The following is a 22,586-nucleotide window of genomic DNA, read 5'->3' on the forward strand; positions in this document are numbered from 1 at the left end:
TAGTAGAGGTGTTGGCCTTCCAAAGCTGTAGGTTCTCTGCTTAGGCCTGCAACCTCAGGACTCTGCCCACCATAGATCATTGGGGACAGGCTCTTTTTTTAAAATTCACTTGTGGAACGTGGGCATCACTGGCTGGGCCAGCATTTATTGCCTGTTCCTACTTTTCCATTTATCTCCAATGAAGAATGTTTTCAAGGTGGGAAGATGCTCCAAAAATTATAACGGCAATGGTGGTTGAATGTGGGACAGTAGCTGTTCAACTAACTTTTGGAAAACGACATTCAATTTGGTTTATTGAAAATCCCAATGTTATTCCCCCATCCCCCTTTTTTGGATTAAAAATCCACTAAAACCCCCACTACAAATGTGACCAATCAGAATGCATCATCTTTAAAACTCACAATTTCACAGGGGGCATTTCACAGCCCAGAAACACAGGACCTAATTTGTGTATTCAAAATTTGAAATCCCCTTCAAGTTTTCATGTCCTTAAATAACCTGTCACAACATAGAACATTCCAGGGTGCTTGAGAACCAATGACGTACATTTGGAAGTGCTGTCACTATATAAAGTAAGAGAGTAGTAAGGGCGTGGAATGCCCTGCCTGCAAAAATAGTAGACTCGCCCACTTTAAGGGCATTTAAATGGTCATTGGATAAACATATGGATGATAATGGAATAGTTTAGGTTAGATGGGCTTCAGATTGGTTTCACAGGTTGGCGCAACATCGAGGGCTGAAGGGCCTGTACTGCGCTGTAATGTTCTATGTTCTATGTTCTATGAGGTAATAATCTATTCAAGTGATGCTGATTGAGGGATAAATGTTGCTCAGGATACCAAGAGAACTGTCCTCTTCTTGAAATAGTGCACTTGAAAGGGTATCTGGGGCTTTGGTGTAACACTCGTCTGAAAGGTGGTAGCTCAACACTGCTGCAAGGTGTCAGCCAAGATTATTTCCAATTTACATTTTCTTTTTCTTCACAAGTACAGGAATGACTACACTTAAAGCATAAATTATATGTAATTGCTTTGTGTCATAGGTTTATAATCTGGGCTGTTCTTGACTTTGCATTTTATAAGGGGATTAGTCAAGAACACAAGAAATAGGAGCAGAAGTAGGCCATTTGACCCTTCAAGCCTGCTGCACCATTCAATAGGATCATAGCTGATTTGATTGTGGCCTCCACCTACCTGTTTGCCCCCCTTAACTTCCTTGTCAACCAAAAATCTATCCAACTGTTAAATATATTTAATGACACAGCCACTACTGTGGAAAAGCCATTCTCTGCGGAATAGAATTCCACAAATGATCTTCTGTAAAAAATATGATCTGATCTCAATTTTAAATGGAAGAATCCTCATTTTTAAAAACCAAAAGAACTGAGGATGCTGTAAATCAGATACAAAAACAGAAACTGCTGGAAAAGCTCAGCAGGTCTGGCAGCATCTGTGAAGAGAAATCAGAGTTAACGTTTTGGGTCCATTGACAGTTCGGAGGAAGGGTCACCAGACCCAAAATGTTAACTCTGATTTCTCTTCACAGATGCTGCCGGACCTGTTGACTTTTTCTAGCAACTTCTGTTTTTGTTCCTCATTTTTAAACTGTGTCCACTAGTTCTAGACTCCCCTGAGAGGGGGAAACATCCTTTCAGCATCCACCCTGTCAATAGTTAGCTCAGTTGGCTGGATGGCAGGTTTGTGATACAGAGTTATGATAACAGCTTAGGTTCAATCCCCACACTGGCTGCAGATATCAAGGACACTCCTTTGCAACATCTCCCCTCGCCCTGGGTGTGGTGACCCTCAGGTTAAACCACCACTAGTTGTCCCTCTCTAATAAGAGTGTGGTACTATGGCAACTTTACTTTCTGACTTACCTATGTCATCAGTAAATTTAGTAACCATGCACTCAGTCCTTTCAACCAAATGGTATAGATTATAAATAGTTGAGGGCCCCCACTTATCCCTGTAGCACTCCACTAATCATTGCTTATCAACCTGAAAATAAGCCATTTCTGCTTCCTATTTGCTAATCAATCTCTCTCGACTTTGCTCAGGAGAGTGCAGCCAAAGCCAAGTTGGAAGCACCACAAGCTCAGGTGTATTTGGGGGGAGAGCGAGAAAAAGAGATGGAAGAGCAATAGTGAGAGGGGATGCCACTGTTAAGGAATCAGACTGGAGTTTCTGCAGTTATTGAAGTGACTACAGGACAGTATGTTGCCTCCCTAGTGCCAAAGTAAATGGATGTTACAGAGAAACTGTAGGGGAGGGTGAGGTCATGCCCACATTGACATCAATGGCTTATGTAGGAATAGGGATGAGGTCCTGAAAGCAGATTTCAAGGAGCTATGTAAGAGACTGAAGGGCAGGTAGTCTCAGGATTGCGTCCAGTCACTTCTGCCAATGATCTTACAAATAGGAGAATTAAATGGGATTAGATTACACAGTTAGTTTACTCAGCTAGCGAAGACATGCTGAGCTGAATGTCCCCTTTCTGTGTTGTAATGTTTCTATGTAAGCACCAGAGACCCAGGTTTGATTCCAGCTTTGGGTGACTGTGTGGAGTTTGCACGTTCTTCCCATGTCTGTGTGGGTTTCCACCATGTGCTCCAGTTTCCTCCCACAGTCCAAAGATGTGCAGGTTAGATGGATTGGCCAGGCTAAATTGTCCATAGTGTCCAGGGATGTGCAGGCTAGATGGGTTAGCCATTCGGCCTATTGAGTCATGCTCCACTAGATCCTGATAAATCCTGAACTCCACTTTCATGCCTTTTCCCCATTACCCTTGATTCTCTTACTGATTAAAAATTTGTCTATTTCAGCCATGAATCTACTTGACAAACCAGCTTCTACTGCTATTTGTAGTAAAGAATTCCACTAGATTCACTACCCTCTGGCTAGTTGTGGTGGTGCAGTGGCTATGTTGCCAAGTAAGCAAACCTTGAGCTCTGGGTTCAAATTCTGGTGCAAAATCCAATCTGGGGATTAAATAAGATAATTAGGAAGGTGCCTTGGCTTAATGAGTTAAAGTGTCTGTCTTGTAACCAGGAGATTCGGAGTTTGAATTTCCGTGGTACTTTTCAGCCCAAAGGGCCTTTAAATTAACCTCTGAGCCAGGAGGCCTGAGTTCAAGTCTCACCTGCTCCAGCTGTGAGTAATGGCATCTTTGAACAGGTTGATTAGAACAAAAATATTATTAAAAACCCTCAAAGAAGAAATTCCTCCTAATTTCTATCTTAAAAGCATGATTCATTACTCTGACATTACACCCTCTGGATCTAGACTCTTCCACAAAAGGAAATAACCTTCCTATATCTACCCTGTCAAACTTCCCTAAGAATCTTGTATGTTTCAATAAGATTATTTTTCATGTGTCTTAATTCCAATGAATGCTGACCTAACCTACTCAACTCTGCTTATAAGAAAATCCCCCCCATGCCTGGGATCAGTCTAGTGTACCTTCTCTGTCTCCAATGTTAGTATATCATTTTCCACATAATCCACTTTTTTGTTACTTGAAAGAATTCTGATAAATTAGTCAAAACATTGATGAGCTATAAGTTGACATGTTTGTTTTAGCCAAGTCCAAAATGAGTTTCAGTATTTGAAAGATGGATACAGTTGTGAAATAGTCTACATGCAATAACGAACTGCCCTTTCATTCAAACATAAAACAGAAATTGAAGAAACTCAGCAGGTCTGGCAGCATCTGTGGAAAGAAAACAGAGCTAATGTTTTGAGTCCGGTGTGACTTCTTCAGCCCTTTCATTCATCCATCTATCAAATGCCCCAATTTATGACACATTATGTGTAATACTTTTACACTTGTAACTTTCTACACGTACGCATACTGTTTTGTTAAAATTCAACTTTGTATAACACCAGAGGTAGTAGGTGAAGGGTCATTTCCTGAAGAAGGGTCTAGACCCGAAACGTCAGCTTTGCTGCTTGGCCTGCTGTGTTTATCCAGCTCTACACCTTGTTATCTTTGTATAACACCAAGCAGCTTTAAAACCGTGCCTAGTATTGCGAACTCTGGTTGTACATATTGCTGAGTATTACCACGTGAAACTTGTCCCCAAGTAACTTCCATAAACTGCATTTTTGACTCATTCTCTCCCCTCTCCAATAATAATTGAAAATGTTCACATTTTTTAAGCTATGTTTTATTCCAAGCAGCAGCAAACCGACGATTCATCTTTAATTCCTGGAGATCTGGCAACAATAATAATACCCTACCATGAACCATGCTGAGGAGCAAAAATACGGGGGTTAGAGAAACGGAGAAAATGAAGTAACTTTCCTATCATTGTACCTCAAAACCGAAATTCAATTGCAAAGTGTCGCAAATTAACGATAAGAAGATTCTGCGACCTTCTTTTACCACTTCCCTCGCTCGTTATGTTCTTCCTGGATCTAGTTTCGACTTTTACTTTGGTTGCGGAACCGAGCAGCACCCGTAGATGACTGGAAACCCCGCCTCCAGAGGTCAGTGATTGGGTGCAACGTTTGTCCATCAGACTAATGCAGTTGCAGTGGATTGTGGGAAATAGGCTTTGTTGTGACGCTTTTGTGAGTTTTGTTTTAATGGTAGTTGGTTATGTTTTTGTGTTTAATGTGATACGATAAATGGTAAAAAGGAAGTGCTGGTAGGTTCAATATCAGTGCGTGATAAGTTGGCCATGTAACTAGAATTTAATACGAGGTAACAGGAAAAAGCAATCAGCGATGCTGGCTGGGCCTGGCTGACGTTTTTCCTCAAACCTTTGCCTTAACCATCGTCTGTGGCTGCTGAATCTCGTCGAAATGACAGCCGGGCGATAATTGTTTGAGATTATGAATGAAAAAAAAAATGGAAAACAGCACAAATTACAGCAAATTAACTAAGTCAACTTTCGCGCGAAAGAGACTGCCTTTCATCTGCGCCAATCCTATGTGAAATACTAGAATGGCTAGAAGACTTAATAAAAACGTTGGAGATCAGTGAAAAGTTTGATCTACTAAGTTAAAGTTTATTGTATCTTTTACATTGTTGGTTCCCCTTTTCTTTCCCCATGGTATGTGTTACTCGTGAATCCGCTTTTAGGAAATGCATAAAATAGCTTAGAGGTAGTAAGAACTGCCGATGCTGAAGGAACACAGCAGGCCAGGCAGCATCAGAGGAGCAGGAAAGCTGACGTTTCGGGTCGGGACCCTTCAGAAAATACTCTTCTGATACTGCCTGGCCTGTTGTGTTCCTCCAGCTCCACATTGTGTTATCTCGTAAAATAGCTTAGTTTGCTGCACACGCTATTTTGTGACTTATTGATTTTTGGGTTTATATGTTCTTCCTAATACCATGCCATGAATTATTATTTGATTCATTCTACATAAACACTTTACAACATCAGGAATGTGGGGTCCTGGATACCATTTAATTTATGACATTCCATTCCACAAAACCTGTCCTCAACTTGGCCTTTGTGTTGCCTACCATAAAGTTTCATTTGGAATGTGAAAATTTCAAGTAGACAGGAGTTTCAGCTTCAGGGAGTTTCCTTTAATCTGTTTTTTCTTTGGGCATCTAGTCCGTGCATTGCAGTATTGATGAAAATTTTATTAAGAGAAGGTATTGGTAAATGCATTGGGATGGCATTAAGTTCTTATTGCTTTAGTTGCAATTTTAGTAATGGGCATTTGGGAAAGAGAGAACAACCCCTTCTAAATCAGTGTAATGTCATCTCAACCACCGGTTTTATGTCCTACTGTGAGACTTGAATTTCCAGTAACTTTTATGTTGTTGATCGTCTACCTGTTGCATTAAAAAGAGAAACATTGGTCAGGATTCCCACTGCTGCTTACTATCCAATTACAACTGCTGGAAGTAGGCATGTTTGTTGCAGACAATGGTTATGATGCCCTGCAGAATTAAATTGCTTGCCAGCATTTACTATCCCAAAAGGGTTGTGTCCACTTGGAGTAGGGGCCATCTGGTGCCCAGCAAAGGATCAATGTCTTTTCAAAAAGATATTACAGAATTTGTGTTTTACCATAAGTTGGAGAAATCCTCATCATTTAGTTTGGAAAAGTGCTTCCACCAAGATGGGTTGGATATGACTAATTAAAAATAGGTGATAATTTTGAATGACTTTGATGTTTTCTTTGCATCATTTGTAGCTTTGATGTTGTCATAAATAAATGGAAGATTGGACTTTAGGAATCAATGGTAAGTGTGAGTCAAATGTTTTGTGTGTTGTCTTTAGTTTAATAATTGGATAACAGTGCTGGAGTCATTACAAAAAGGCAGGTTATTGTGTACTCCAATTACATTGATATTTGAGGATTGGTTGAATCCCAACCTGCCTTGTGCTTGAGGCACTTGGCCTATTATTTTATGTTGTACACCATTGGAGTTTGGAAGGGGTTTTGTGATTTTATTCTAATTTTATTCCGTGCATTTTCATTGTGGACTTCAGGCTTCCGTATTCTGCGGTATAATTGTGCATTAATTTAGAATTTTGTAGAACGTTTTCTGCATATTGCAGGGTAGCTAGCAACCACTTATGTTCATGTAAGACTTTTTTAAATGCCTCCAGCTCCCCGGTAGAGGCGTGACTAGTGTAATCTTCATATGGTGTGTACATAATGTAGTAATAGAGGGGACAGGATGTTTTCAATTGGGGCAATAAACTGGAAGTAATATTTGTTTTTGCATACATGTTTTGGTTAATATGCATTTGAATAACTGCTGTCTAGATTCAAATATATTTCTCTTCCATGTACCTCTATTCTTTTTATCCCTAGAATAAACCATGAATTTTGATGGCCTTGATTCTGGCCTGGGGGAATATTCATCATCCCTGCATCCTGGCATTGACCCTTCCCTCGACAATTCAATTGAGCATTCCCTGGACCCAAGGCTTGACCCAAACTTACTGCAGAATGTGGAACTGGAAGCTGATGGTGTCCAGCTGGATGGCATGCCAGTCTCAGTATCTGAATCTGTACACCTTGTGGAGGGAATGTATTCAGCACTGCATAGGGTTGTCGCAGAAGTCGGAGTCCCTGTAACCGCCTCACATTTTGACCTTCAAGATGAATTGCTCTGGGTGGGAAATCATGGGGTAAGTGTAGTACATTAACTTCCAACCAAGTAAGCTAATGGGTCTCAATTCTAGTATAGAAGCCTTTGGATATACCAGTGGATAAGTAATTGGCATGTTGTACTTGTACAGCTTACAGGTCTCTTGATATAGCTGGGATGATGATCTGTTGATGAGTCCTAACCCACTGATGTTGCAACTTGACTTGTAAAATTTGACAGTATAATGAAAAGGTTGAGTTTGAAGTTAGTTGTTAGGTGTTTCTGTTTAATATACTCAGTATGATCAGACATAGACCTATTTTTCTAATCAACCTGTTCAGAGATGTTATTACACATCTCTGGAACAGCTGAGACTTTGAACCCTGCCTCTTGGTTCAGGGAAAGGAGTACTGCCACTGCACCACAAGAGGACCCTTATGATCAGACATAGATTTTGTAGTGCTAAATTATTTTCACCTGTTTGGAGCCTGGAGTTTCTCTTTTTTAAGTTAATGATTTATGCAGTTGAGTCTAAGCAAACAGTACTGACCATTTTCCAAATATAACATAGTAACATAGGCATGCAGAATTCTTTAAAAAAAAGCTGTTGCATTTTGAATGCTCATAATTGTGCTGATGGTTGATGTGGGATTAGCATTTGTCAGCTTTCCAGGATTCTGCAGTGTTGATGCAAAAACGGCTCCTGGAGGATTGCTAGAAAATCTGCTTTTCTTTCACACTCTCCCTTACCTTATGAAGAAATCCCAAAAGCCTACCTGGCTGGTCCTATCAGCTCGGGTGAGATGAAGAAGTTTTCACTTCTGCTCGGGTGACTTTCAAATCCACAAGCTATCAGTCACGGAGAAATATGTTGATTCAGTGTCATTCCACACTGTATAGTTTTGCTGCATATGTTGTCATAAATAAATGGAAAATTGGACTTTAGGAATCAATGGTAAGTGTAAGTCAAATGTTTTGTTGTTGCATTCTTTTGCTGTTAAATTAACACAATACACAATAAACGTTTGAAAAGTCTGCTTTATTAATTTTTTTAAAAATCGGTTCATGTTGGTTGATAAGTCTTTTAAAAAACTTCCATAGAGCTGTCTAAGCATGTTGTGTTTTTAATGTTGAGTGCTTAATTTTGATGTAAACCTGCAAGGTGTTAACTTAATCATTATACACATAGCAGATCTGAAGGGTGATCCTGCATGTGGTGAACAGACCTCTTTTTCCTTCACAGATGCTGCCAGATCTGCTGAGCTTTTCCAGCAACTTTGTTTTTGCTTCCAATTTACCTGTAATTTTTAATCGTTAAATTGTGTTTCGGAAATAGAATTCTAAATCCTATTGCATCGTCATTAGTAAAACAAAACAGTGGTTTTTGATAAATAGTTGGTTTATGCTTGTTGTTGCTCTTGCTGTGCAATATTTTCAGAATAATCAAGCTTGCTTTGGATTGGTGTGGTGTTTGGCTCCTTTGTCTTCAGAAGAGTGTTACTAAATTTGTCTTTGAAATTTTTCTGTCTAGGGCCATGCAACCTCCTTCTTTGGTCCCACTATGGAACGCTACTCATCCTTTCAAGTTAACGCCACTGATGACATACGTCACATCCAAAGCATAGACAGTGGAGTGCTCTTTTTAAATAAGAATAACCTCAAGTGCTTTACTCGAGGAGGACTTATAATGTTTGATTATGCGTAAGTTTTTTTTAAGTTTAGACCCTGTAACTTAAAGGCAAGACATTCAAAGTAGATGAATAGCAGAGTTGAAGAGGTAAAGAGTCTTGGAATTCTTTTTCCCCTTCCTGTTTGGAATGTGAGCATTGCTGGTAGTGCCAGCATTTAACGCCCATCCCTAATTAAACATGAGAAGATGGTGGTGATTTGCGTTATTGAATCACTGCAGTCCACATGACAGAGGTACTTTCAGAGTAAGAGAATGCGTTCCCATTCATTTGCTGCTGTTCTTCTAGGTGGTAGAATTTGCAGGTTTGGAAGGTGCTGTTGAAGGAACCTTGTTGAGTTGGTTTGGTGCATCTTGAAGATAGTACATGTTGTCACTGTGCATGGGTGGGTGAGGGATTGAATGATTACATTTAGCAGATGGGGTAACCGAACAAGTGGATTACTTTGTCTTGGATGATGTCGAACATCATGGGTGTGTTTGGAACTATGTTCATCCAGACAGGTGGGAAGTACTCCATCACTGTCCTGATTTGTGCCTTGTAGACGGTGGACAGGTTTTACGCAGTCAGGAGGTGAGTTAGCCACTGCAGAATTCCAAAACTCTGACCTTGTGTTGTGGGTGCAATATTCATATGGTTAAGTTGTTATATTGATACACCTACAGTTTTATTCCGCTCTTTCTCTCTTCCCCGGACCCCCAATTTTCACCCTTTTTGTGATGAAATTGATTGGGCTGTATGCTTCCACAATGCTGAGACGCCATCTGTAACTCACTGGATTGGCTGTTCTTGTGTCACTTCAACTGTTGCTTCACCCAGTGTCACTATCTGGTTAGTTGTACATATTGATGTTTAGTGAGAATCTGGCTGGACTTGGCCGGAGGGTTTCTCTTCGCCACCAGTTGAAGTATGTGACTTTAGTCAGTGTTATAGGTTATGTGAGGGATAGCAACTTTGCAGGATCTCAGGAGGGCTGTTGCAACTTTTGGAATTGCACTTCAGAATGGGGCAGCACTTTCTGAAGAAAGAAAAATGGAAGAGAAAGATTGTGTTTTGGGAATTCTGGTCTGTCATGCTAATTCTTCTACGTGATGGCATTTGACTAGGCTATGGAGGGACCCTCTCATTTTATACTATCCATGCAATTCAAATGCTTATAAGTTTGAAAATTATGACAAGTTACTTTTAGATAACCCTTAGATAACTGAGAGGTAAATGCTTCCTGGGTCCCTTTGTGGATTTGGTTTACATGATTTCCACTCAAATACATATAATATGAACATAGCAGTTAATCTACTTAAAAGTCAGAAATAGATTTATCATTATAATAGTTGCACTAAATTAGTCACCTAAAGAACAAATCTTAGATCAAACATTTAATTCTATTGTCCTCTGGCTTTTTAAACTTATTTTAACTTTTATTTTGCTTTTCCTTAATATGCTGTTGTTGATTTTAATCTTCATTTTCTGTTTGAGGTTTTTAAAAAATTTATTTCAATCCTAAATTTTGGAAGTTTGTGCAACTTAAAAGAAAAATGTGTTATTTGAATGAGAAACTCCAAAGACTCAGAATTGGTCATCCGGCACAGAGTTAAAATCACTTTCCTGGACTGTCATCTTTTCTCTTAAATATATACATAAGAATAATGACTTAAATGTCCTGGTGAAGGAGCAGGATAGTTTTTAAAATGTTTTTCTTTCGAATGGATATTGAACATGAGTTGAATCTGCAGTACATGTGAGCTGTTGGATTCAAGATTGTTTGGTCTGCCAAGTAGCAAAGCTCCCCATTCTGCCACAGATATTGGATGTCTCCTGTATATCCTCAGATCAAGTAAACTTGTAATTTTGAGGGTTACAATATTGTATTGAATGATGTGGGAACAGTGACAGAGCATTCTATACATTTCTGACTTTATATGTGCTCACCTTCAGCCCTATGAAAGATTGGAGTCACTTTGTGCCATCGTTTTAGTGGAAAAATTCAATTCAATTGAGATAGCAGTTAATTTAGAATGAAACATTATTAAATCGGACATTGTACCTAAATAGTAAGGGTGATATAGAGTTTTGAATTTTCTTACTTTATCGAAGCAACAAATAATGTTTTATCCAATGTGTGCTGGCACAGTGCTAAACATGAATGTGTAGTCTTTGACTGTGTTCCTTATTATTGTCTATGCAATTACTCACACTGCATTTTTTAAATTTCTAGTATGGATGAAGTTGAGGACATGCACAGTCTTCTTCTCACTGACAACAACTCTGTTCTCTTGGGGGGCCTTCAGAATCATGTCATAGAAGTAGACTTAAATGCAGTACAAGAAAGTGAAAAGGTAAAGTCCTGAGTCAGGATATTACATTTTATTAGTTTTAAATCATTTGAGTCATGATTTTAACCCTGCTCTTCCTTAATTACTGTGGTGATATGAGTCAGTGATTCTTAGACGAGGGTCCATGAAACATTGTGGGGAAAAAAACCTGTTGCTGTATTGTTGCAGGATAGGTGTGTGCAGTTGGTTGCTCAATGGTAGAAATGCTGCACACCAGGTAACTTGTCAGCAATGTTCAGCACAGACAGGCTGGTAAGCAGCAGAGAAGGAAGAAGGAAAGAAAACCTGAAACACTTCACAGCTGTGCAGTAAATAGATAAGCAGTAGAGAGTTACACCTGAAGTGGTACCAATGTTCTCAACAGAAACTACAAAGCCTTTTGCCATTCCAGGAAGAGGAGGCGGATGATATGATTTGATGCAGGCACGTTGTTGAACCTTTCAACTGAGAGAAATGCTTGAGAGGATCCATTACGATCAGCTGTGAGTGGCTGTTTTAGTCCATGCAGATGCATGATTGGTATTACGTGGCATTGATTCTGTTTCTAATGATCAGAAAGGAATTTTTAAATATCAGTTTTCATTTTCTCTTGCTTAGCATCTTTAGGTAATGCTGACTAATTTGTGATAAGAAGGTAGGATTTATGTGCAGGAGTAGGCCAGTCGCCCTTTGAGCCTACTATGTCATTTGATAAGATCATAGCTGATTCTAATAAAAACCAAAAGAACTGCAGATGCTGTGAATCAGGAATAAAAACAAAGTTGCTGGAAAAGAACAGAACAGTCACCGAACCCAAAGCGTTAACTCTGTTTTTTCCTTCACAGAAGCTGCCAGACCTGCCGAGCTTTTCCAGCAACTTTGTTTTTATTCATAGCTGGTTCTAGTTGTGGTCTTGATTCCATTTTCCTGTCTGCTCCGTGACAACAGTCCACGTCCCTTGTCTATCAAAAATCTAATTCAACTCTGAGTAAATTTAATGACCCAGTCTCCTGCTTTCTGGGGATGAGAATTCCAAAAATTAATGACCTGCCGAGGAAAGAAAAATCCTAATCTCCATTTTAAACGGGAGACTTCTTATTTTTAACTTATCTAGTCACCCCCATAAGAAGAAATATCTTCCCAAAATCCACCCTACCAAGTTCCCTCAAGATCTTAGTTGTTCTGATAAGATCGCCTATCACTCTCCAAAACTCCATCGGGTATCGGCCCAATCTGTTTAACCTGTCTTTTTAAGATCGACGCTTTATCCAAGAGTAAGTCACGTGAAATGCTTCTAAAACAATTATATCCCTTTGCAAATAAGGAACTAAACCTGTATACAGTACTCAAGATGTGGTCTCTCAAAAGCCTGTATAGAGGCAGTAAAATGTCTCTGTTTATATTCCATTCCCCTTGCAATAAATGCCAAAGGCAACAATTGCCAATATCTTGCTGTTTCCTTTGACTTGCTCTTTCTCTGTTGCCTCTCCAAATCTTTGAGGGTCAATATGCTCTTTTTTTTGCCTCCAATCTTCTAAACCCATTATGCTTCGTAGTTTTTGTGAAGTGCTTAAGGCACACAACTAGTAGGACCTGGGTTGAGGCTGTCCAAGCGTTTATGGTTACTTGAAAAAGAGACCTTCACTGTAGTTTGGGCTGCCTTTCAAGGCAGGCCTCGGAAGTTAAAGGTTAGTGTGACTAACCACTACTGCGCCTCTTTCCATCTCTTATTTCCTTCATGCTAAAATTTCTTTTTGGTTCAAACACAGGTTGAGAGTCTTTGAAAGATTAATGGAAAATATTTCATCTTAATATACACAGTGCTTGATTTTTGTGTCTCTTTCCAGTACACAGTTGAAGTTCCAGGAGTTACAATCATGCGACAGTCTAACCGCTTCTTCTTTTGTGGCCATACATCAGGAAAGGTATTTATACTGAATGTATTGAACTTGACACAAGAATTTGTAGTAGTAGGGAAAGGACACTAGGTGGAACATATATTATTCCCATCATCTCGGTATATCCCTCAATCCCTTTTTGCTCCATTAATAAATTCAACCTGTTGATGCTGTATGTTTCTGTGGCCTTTGTTAGTAATTAATTCTACTGGCCTATTAGCCTCGTCCATGTGAAATTCTGTCCTCTATGAATTATTCAACATGACTTAATTTCTTACTGCTAACTCTCTTCCTACTAGTTTCGAATTTACACAATGAGGATTTGATATCAAGGAATGACTTCAAGGCTATAATTGTATCCCAACAGCTTTTAACCATCATTTGAACCCTTACATCTTTGTAGTTTCTAGTTTTTGCAACATTTATTTTCTAAAATCCCATGATTTTGATTGCTGAGAGACAAATTATCAGGAAAGGCTTTCTAATGAATTCTAAAGTTATTTTAATGAACCTGTTTCGAAATATTATGACATGCCTCTGTGGGAGGTAGGACTTGAACCCAGATATCTGCACGGGGTAGGTACGCTGTACCAGAAGACCCTTTTCTCTGATCAATTCTATAGTAATATTTTTGTCGTTCAGAATATTGATTGCTTTATTTATGAAATGTGGATTTCCCACAGATATCTTGCCTGAGTTCAGTTACTTTTTGAAGGAAGGATCGACATTTTCAAAATGTTTCTTCTTTGGAGACCTGAGAAAACCCTAAAACGTTACTATCCTTGCCCCTGGAAACTGCATTTTAGTTTGGATCTGGCAGTCAACAGTGTGGGGATTACCTACGAATGTTGAGTTGTTTGGAAAGTTCTGCTGAACTAAATCAGGCATGAGCTCACTTCAGATAATTTCAACGTAAATTTTACTGGAAAGTCAAAAAGATTGCTGTGTTTAGATATTATAAAAATTTATGTTTTGTTTACCTAGGAAAGCATTTAGCTATCTTGCCATGGCGCTCTCATTTTCCCTGTGCTGTCCCAGCTAATTCAACACTCACCAGGAACTGAATTTGGAACATTGCCAAATCTCTTTGACAACATCATCCAGTTCTCAAACAATCAGTCACTTGTCTTTTACCTTTGGGTCCTGGTTTTAAAACCAGCCCAGTTTAGGAATAGGGTAGTTTCTGCTGGCTTTAAGGGTACTGCATAACCAGTTTGGATAGTGTCCAAGCAATTCCTAATGGCAATAAGACGATGGATGTTTCACAATATTTGGCATCTCAAGCAGAGACCACAGGACTGCTTGTCTGGGATATGAAAAACATTACACTAGTTCAATCAAGAGCACTTCTTAGTTTAGGCCTGAATAGAGGAAGATTTGCTCTGATCTGGCAGCATTGTCCCTGAACTGGTAGTGCTTGATGCCTGAAATGGAAAGAATTCCCCAGCACTGACATATTCCTCTTTGAACACAAAAAAACAAAATCTCTGTCCATCTAATGGCCAGAATGTCCATTAAAGCACCACTGGGGTATATTATATGAGTCTCCATCTCTTGTGCTTGTTTGCTTTAAAATATGTTAGACATTTTCTAATCTGCCTGCCACTATGCTACTTAATTGTAGTGAAGGGGGCTTCACAAGTGATCCTATTCACATCTTGCATCAAAACACATGCATTTTCAATCGGAGTCATTGCTTCATGATCGAGCATGTAAACCCTGCTGGATTCATCTCCACCCCATCCCCCTCCCTCAGTGCTTGTTTGAAACACTTGTAGGGAGCAAATGTAACTTTGGTATTTTCTCGAGTTGAGTCTCATGTAATTTAGTGGTTTTATAATTTGAAATAATTCAGTGAGGTAGCAGCTCCAAAATCACAAGTACATTCAGGGCAAGTGGTTACAGCTGCCAATGGAGAAGTGAGGCTTTTTCAGAATTTTACAGCAGAAGCAGAACTGAAATAGTCTTAAGAAAATAGGAAGAACAAATTAGTGTTGTCAACTGTTGGAATTGATAGCTTTCCTCCCACAAAGACCATAATGGTAGATCAAGTTGAACTTGTTTTCTTCCCAAATTTCCCCTCTTTCTCCCCATCTCAGGGTGGTTTAAGGATGTGGGCACCCTACCTGAGACGATTCTTCTGTTTGAGCTGAAGTCCTGAGTGTTGGCAGATTGATGGGAAGGAAGCATTGCAGCTAAGTCTAATCCTGTGTTCCAATGTCAACAAAATGTGCATACGTCCAGCAGAGGTTATTGGATATTGATTAGGGTGCCCTAGATGTATCATTTCCCCACTCTCACCTCTCCTCTGGCAACCCACAAATAGTAAGATTAATTTAGAGTATCCCTCCTGCTCTGTGGCAAGAGTTGAACCTGGAATTTTCCTAGACTGTGACAGTACCAGAGTGGCAGCATGTTCATTAGCTGAATCATTGAAGTAAAGCACGCAACTTGCTTTTGTTATGTTGTAATTTTCTTCTGTTTTTAGGTATCCCTCCGAGATTTGAGAAGTTTTAAATTGGAGCATGAATTTGATGCTTACTCTGGAAGCCTCTCTGATTTTGATGTACATGGAAACCTGTTGGTAACATGCGGCTTTTCAAATCGAATGAATGGCTTGTCATGTGACAGATTCTTGATGGTGTATGATCTCCGAATGATGCGGGCAATCAGCCCATTGCAGGTTCATGTGGATCCTCTTTTCCTGAGATTTATTCCTACATACACATCAAGACTGGCCATCATCTCTCAATCAGGTACCATTCAGAAGGCCAGAGTTATAACAGAACATCGAAATCCATAAACTTTATTAGTTTATGATGTTGCTTGTAGTATGTTGGACGATATGTTGTCCCAAAATGACAGGAGTATTATACCATGTAAGGCACAGGTCATTAATCTACTGCTGCAGGGTCAGCTAGAGGTTAATTGTTGGGGAAAATTTGTTTTCGTTTGCAAACCTTGTACTTCCCCAGTTTCTCCCCAAAATGAAGAAATCAGCAGGAAAGAAATCCATTATTTGCTTTAAAAAAAAGTATGACATAAATTTGCATGCGTGATGGATTTATGCCAAAGTTTTTACATGTGGTTTCTGTTATTTAAAACTATTACTTCAAGTACTGCAAAAAATTAAACATCAGCCATAAATGACTGAAGCCTTGCTCCAAATGGTTTTTAATGTTTGCTACATGTTTTATTTTCATTTGGCCAGTGCTATATTTTTCTGTTGAATTCTATTTTTAGTAATTTTTTTTCTGCTCATACAGTTCTGTGTGGGATTAATTTAAAATAAAATTCAAACACTTGATGAAGTTCTGATCCATAATAGTGATAATGTGGCAACATTATAAGAAGGATCAAGATGTGAATGTATTGGGCATGATTAGTAAGTTTGCGAATGATACAAAACTCGGAGATATCGTTGATAGCGAAGGTTATCAAAAATTACAGAGGGATCTTGATCAGATGGGAAGTGGGCTGAGGATTGGCAAATGCAATTCAATACAGATAAGTGTGAGGTGTTGCACTTTGGACAGTCAAACCAAGGTAGGACTTATACAGTAAATGGTAAGGCCCTAAGGAGTGTTGTGGAACAGACGGACCTAGGAGTACAAGTATATAGTTCGTTGAAAGCAGCGTCACAGATAGACATGGTGGTGAAGAAGGCACACACCATGCTGGCCTTCATCAGTCAAGGCATTGAGCATAGGAGTTGGGACATTATGTTACAGTTGTATAAGTTATTGCTGAGGCTGCATTTAGACTATTATGTACAGTTTTGGTCACCTTGTTATAGGAAAGACAATAGTTAAAATGGAAGGTGTGCAGAGAAGATTTACGAGGATGTTGCCAGGACCAGTAGGCCTGAGTTATAGGGAGAGGTTGGCCAGGATAGGACTTTATTTTTTGGAACATAAGAGAATGAGGGGTGACCTTATTGAGGTGTATAAGATCATGAGGGGCATAGACAGGATGAATGCATAGTCTTTTTCTCAGGGATGAGGAATTGAAAACTAAAGGACATAGGTTTAAGGTGAGAGGGGAAAGATTTAAAAAGGACTTGAGGGGCAACTTCTTTACACAAAGAGTGGTGTGTTTCTGGAATGGGCTGCCAGAGAAAGTGGTTGAGGCAGGTACAATAGCAATGTTTAAAAAACATTTGGATTGGTAGATGGATGGGAAGGGATTAGAAGGATATGGACCAAATGCGTGTAATTGGGACTTGCTGAGTGGGCACCACGGTCAGCATGGACCAATTTGGGCTGAAGGGCCTGTTTCCATGCTGTATTACTTTATGACTCTCTAAAAAAAGCCAGCAAAAATCAGAAAGGACAAGGTGAAATGTTAATATTTGAAGTTGTTTGTGTTGTAAACTAGAAAACCTTTGGTAATATATTAAAAGCTTTAATATGTTGATATTTATGGTAGGCTGGAGCACTGCTGTTTGGACTTGACATTGTGAATGTCTTGCAGTGTGCTCTCAGCAATCTGACAAGCTCTCAGATTGCCTGTTAATCCTAAAGCTAACCGCATCCTAACACAAACTGCTTCTGGCAAATGCCACTGTTGTAGAAACTATTGGTGAGATATCTAGTATCCAGAGTATGGACTTAAAACAGCCAGCATGCTAGTATGTCTGGCAAAATATCTTGTTCAAGCCACAGTTTGTTGTAGTTATCTTTGTTCTTTGTTCTTTTGCAGGGCAATGCCAGTTTTGTGAACCAACAGGCCTTGCAAGCCCAGCAGATATTTTCCACATTAACACTGTAGGACAGTTAGTCATGACATTTGATGTATCTTCTAGCAAGCAAGCTTTGGTGTTTGGAGACTCTGGAGGATGTGTACATCTATGGGCAGACTCACCAGATGCCACGTTTAATGCCTACTCTCGTGAGACAGAGTTTCCAATGCCATGCATGGTAGATACTCTACCACACCTAGATTGGAACGATGATCTTTTGCCTTTATCGCTCATTCCCGTCCCTCTTATTACTGAATCTCTATTGTCTGACTGGCCAACAGCAAACTGTAGTGTTACGCCCAGGTAACTGAAAGTTTATCTTTGGACGCTTATAAATGCACACTGAAGTACACAAATGCAAGTTTTCTTAAATTGCTTGTATGTGTTTTTGTTGTCCAAAAGCATCTAATGTGTTGCTACTTTTTCACCACATTTAACTTTGGATGCTCATTTCCCCCCCCTTTTCTCAGCAATCCCTCATGTTAATAACTTCCAACTAAAGTCTCGTTCCTTTCATTGGTAATATTCTTCATTTCTCCAAGTGGATGCCATTTGGCAGTCAGAAATGCAATTTGACACTAACAATTTGACTCCTCTATGTCCCCTACAATCGTTTCTATTTCTCATGTTTCTCTGTTTACAGGCGATACCAGTCTCCTGTGTTTAGATAATAACATCGGAAACCATCACATATGACGATTAATTCTCAAATTGACCTACTTGCGTGACTTTCTTAACCAACAACATGCACTAAATTCTGTGCTCTCCCTCTAAGTGTTAGTAGTATTACCTGATAAGTCACAAATTGAAGTAATGTCAAACAGCATACATTGATTTCTTATTCTGAGTGTGTTTACCATTCCTTTTTGGGTATTTTGAGCCATATGCCTTATCCTTCAAGAAGAGCCTGACACTCGTTTACTCCTTGTCCCTGTTATTATGTAACCCATAATCAGAAAGTATATGAGAGGACATTTCTGTGAATTCCCTGTTTATGATCAAGAAAAAAAAGTTGATAACACTACCCTCCCCACTCCTTGACTTGCTAGATTAGAAACACAGTTGCGGAATTGTGGGTGAAACTACAGCCTGTCACAGTGACAAACTTGTTGTACCAAATGTGCAAGGCCACTAGATTATATGTTCAATCTCTTCTTAAATTTGATAACAAATGTTGGCATCGTATGAGGAGATGAAGTATGTTAGAATTGATTTGGTTCTGATGATGCAGTCTTACTGTGGTTTATGCTAATACTATAATAAAGATACACAAAAGACCCAGATTTCCCATTTGCAACACTCAAATCTTACCGTGTGGCCAGTGCTGTATCAGATCTTATTACTTGTTTCCTTTTATTTCCTGACTACTTGTTCATGTTTTACGTTTGGATGAGCATTATGATAGGGGAAATCTTTGTGGCATGATATTGCTACGGTACATTAGATATACAATTTATGATTATTATAATTTCTGGAAAGAAGCCTAAAGCAAGCAGAAATATATTATAGTCTGGTATTTTAGAATGTCCCAATGTACGCAATCTTCTTTGAGAGATATAGTTCACTTTGAAGGTCTGGCAATTCTCCAGTAACTGAAAGTGGCCACTTAGTCTGCTTTAGATTAATTACCCTTGTGATTATTTTGTTTCAGACGAGCTCCACCTGTCGATCTTGAGATACTGCGTACTATGAAGAAAGTTGGGTTTATTGGATATGCACCAAATCCCAAAACAAAGCTGAGAAATCAGGTAAAAAAAATCTTTTATTCTGTAATGTAATTAAATGGTGTGCTTACTTGTGACCTTAACTAAATAAATGTTTTGGTACAGGATGGAACACCGAACATGCAAAGAGTTATTATTGTTAAGCACCTTATTTGGAAAAGTATTGGCTAGATGAACTTCTTTTATATAAAAACAAATCTCATTTTTGGGAAGAATATTAATGAGCTTCCCTGATGATTCACTCAGTAAAGGCAACATTAGTGAGCTATACATAAGAAGTAGGAACAGGAGTAGGCCTTTCGGTCCCTCAAGCCTGCCCTGCCATTCTATAAACTCATGGCTGATCTGCCCCAGACCTCAGATCCTCATAGCCTTTACCTCCCCTATATTTCAAAAATACATCTACTTCCTCTTTAAATAATGCATTGATCTTGCCTCCATAACTCTTTGGGGTAGGCAAGTCCACATTCTCACTACCCTCTAGGAGAAGAAATTACTTTGCATCTCAGCTTTAAATGAGCATCCCCTTATTCTGTAACTATGTCACCTTCTTTGAGATTCCGCCAATAGTGGAAACATAGAACAGTACAGTACAGGAATAGGCCCTTTGTCTCACCATGAAAGTGCTGACCATAATGCCATTCTAACTAATCCCATCGGAATGCACATGGCCTGTATCTCTCTGTTCCTTGTCTGTTCATGTGTCTGTCTAAATGCTTCTTAAACGTTGCTATTGCATCTGCTTCAACCACCTTCACAGGCAGCATGTTCCAGGCACCTACCATCCTCTGTAAAAAAAAAAACTTAGCTTGCAAATCTCCTTTGAGCCTTTCCCCTCGCACCTTAAACGTATGCCCTCTCATATTTGACATTTCCACTCTGAGGAAAAAGACTCCAACTATCCACCCTATCCATGCCTCTCATAATTTTATATATTTCTATCGTGTTGCCCCCCCAACATCCTACGCTCTAATGAAAATAATTCAAGTTTGTCCAACCTGTCCTTATAGCCAATAGACTCCAATCCAGGCAACATCCTGGTAAACCTCTTTTGCACCCTCACCAAAGCCTCCACATCATGGGTGGGATGCTCTTTGGAGGATTCGTGCCGACTTGATGGGCTGAATGACCTCTAGCTGCACTGTAGGGATTCTATGATCAGCAAATGTGGATACATTACATACTGTCATTAATATAGATAGCAAATAATTGAGGCCCAAGGATTGATCCTTGTGGCACTTCACTAGTTACATATTTCCAACCTGAAAAAGACCCAGTAATCCCATCTACTGGTCCCCCTTTTCCAACTCTGTTTGTTATATCCTCAAAGAACTCTAGCAAGTTTGTCAAACACAATTTTGCTTTAACAAAACCATGTTGACTTTGTTAGATTTCATTGAGCTTTTCTATATGTCCTGCTATTTCTTAATGAATTCTAGCATTTTCCCAACAACAGATGTTAGCCTATAATTTCCTCCTTTCTACTTCCTTTCCCTTTTGAACAGGGGCATCATATTATCAGTTTTCCAATCTGCTGGAACCCTCCCATACTCCAGTGATTTCTGGAAGATTTCAACGAATGCCTCCAGTATCTCTGCAGCCATTTAATTTCAAACCCTTGGATGCAGGCAATCAAGTCCTGGCAGCCTGCATCTCTTTAATCCCTTTAGTTGGCCAAATACGTTGTCCCTCATCATAGAAACTGTTACAAGATCTTTTATCCCATTAGCATCTTACTTATCTGTTAAGCTTATAGTGTCTTGCACCATGAAGACCAATGCAAATTATTGGTTTGAATTATCTGCCATTTTCCAATGTTATTAATTCTCCAGTTGCATTCTCCAAGGGTGCCATGTTTACTTTAGCTACTTTCCTTTTATATGCATGTAGAAGCTATTGCTGTTTGTTTTTATATTTTTTGCCAATTTTCTAGCATTTTCAGTTTTCTCCCTCTATTAGCTTTTTCGTCATCTGCCAGTAGTTTCCAAAGCATTCCAAATCCTCTGGTCTACTGCTAGTTTTTGCTGCTTTACATGCCTTAATTTTGATTGGATATTCTCTTTGATCACCTTTGTTAATCACAAGTTGCTCATTCTTCTCATCAAATCCTTCTTTTTGACTGGAATAAATTTTTGCTGAGTATTATGAAATATCTGCATAAATGTCTGCCACTGCTCATCCACTAATTTCCTGTTAGTCTATTTTCCTGACTTGCTTTAGACAACACTTTCTTCATACCTCTCTAATGGCCCTTATTTAAGTTGAGGACGTTAGTTTGAGACCCGAATTGCTCTCCCTCAAACTGAATGTAAAATTCTACCATGTGTGATTGCTACCCTCTAGAGCATCCTTAACTATGAGATCCCTTATTAATCCTATCTCATTACACATTAGTAGATCCAACAAAGCCTGTTCCTGGGTAGGTTGTGCTGTGCAATGCACTGCCCTAGGAAAGAAGCCCTGATGCACTTTGGAAATTCCTCTTCCATGTTACTCTTGCCCACCTGATCTGTCCAGTCAACATGGAGATTAACATTTCCCATGATAATTGTAGTGCTCATGTTCATCTCCATCACTTCCCGATTTGTCCTAGATACTTTGTCCTAGAGTGATGCAGCTGTTCAGGGGCCTGTAGATGACTGCCACCTGTGACTTCTTTCCTTTGCTATTCCTTATTTCTTTCCAAACCGATTCCACATCATGATCTGTTGCATCTATATCACTACTTGCCACCACTCTTTATTATCAACCCTCTCCTACCTCCTTTTCCTTTTTCCCTATTCTTCTGGAACATTAAATACCCTTGAATATTGAGTTCCTAGTTTTAGTCACCCTACAATCATATCTCTAAAGCTATCAAGTCATATTCATTTATTTCTGTTTGTGCTGAATGCTGCATGCATTCAGATAAAGAGCCTTAAGCTTTCTCATTTTACCATTATTACTTATTCTCGTTCTAATTTCTGCATCCTTCTGCCTGTATTTTCTACCCCTTCCTGTGACACTTTGATTTATTATTCACCTCTTCCCTACCCTGCACCTCTTGATTTTTTAAACTCCATTTCAGTTGAACGTTCCCCATCCACCCTCCCCCAATTAGCCCTATTCATACTAAAAGTACTTGATTCGTTTCCTGAGGCAACACAGTTTGGAGTGGA

The 22,586-nt window shown here is 39.3% G+C and overlaps 2 protein-coding genes across 2 annotated transcripts in view; one reads left to right on the forward strand and one right to left on the reverse strand.

The window, feature by feature from the left end:
- The window catches only part of LOC109924897 (interleukin-23 subunit alpha-like), a 32,633-nt gene extending 28,151 nt beyond the window's left edge, over positions 1 to 4,482 (reverse strand). Inside the window, exon 1 of the mRNA XM_048619002.1 lies at positions 4,318 to 4,482. The gene's annotated coding sequence lies outside the window, so the exon portion shown is untranslated. The remainder of the gene's footprint in view (positions 1 to 4,317) is intronic.
- Positions 4,483 to 4,523: 41 nt separating this feature from the next.
- The window catches only part of pan2 (poly(A) specific ribonuclease subunit PAN2), a 69,546-nt gene continuing 51,483 nt past the window's right edge, over positions 4,524 to 22,586 (forward strand). Inside the window, exons 1-9 of the mRNA XM_048618872.1 lie at positions 4,524 to 4,574; positions 6,159 to 6,207; positions 6,786 to 7,105; positions 8,597 to 8,766; positions 10,969 to 11,089; positions 12,913 to 12,990; positions 15,452 to 15,719; positions 17,665 to 18,007; positions 19,356 to 19,452. Coding sequence (XP_048474829.1) covers positions 6,794 to 7,105; positions 8,597 to 8,766; positions 10,969 to 11,089; positions 12,913 to 12,990; positions 15,452 to 15,719; positions 17,665 to 18,007; positions 19,356 to 19,452 — 1,389 coding nt within the window. The 5' untranslated portion in view covers positions 4,524 to 4,574; positions 6,159 to 6,207; positions 6,786 to 6,793. The remainder of the gene's footprint in view (positions 4,575 to 6,158; positions 6,208 to 6,785; positions 7,106 to 8,596; positions 8,767 to 10,968; positions 11,090 to 12,912; positions 12,991 to 15,451; positions 15,720 to 17,664; positions 18,008 to 19,355; positions 19,453 to 22,586) is intronic.

This window comes from Rhincodon typus, chromosome 41 (assembly GCF_021869965.1).
Source record: "Rhincodon typus isolate 14 chromosome 41, sRhiTyp1.1, whole genome shotgun sequence".
Taxonomy (NCBI): domain Eukaryota; kingdom Metazoa; phylum Chordata; class Chondrichthyes; order Orectolobiformes; family Rhincodontidae; genus Rhincodon; species Rhincodon typus.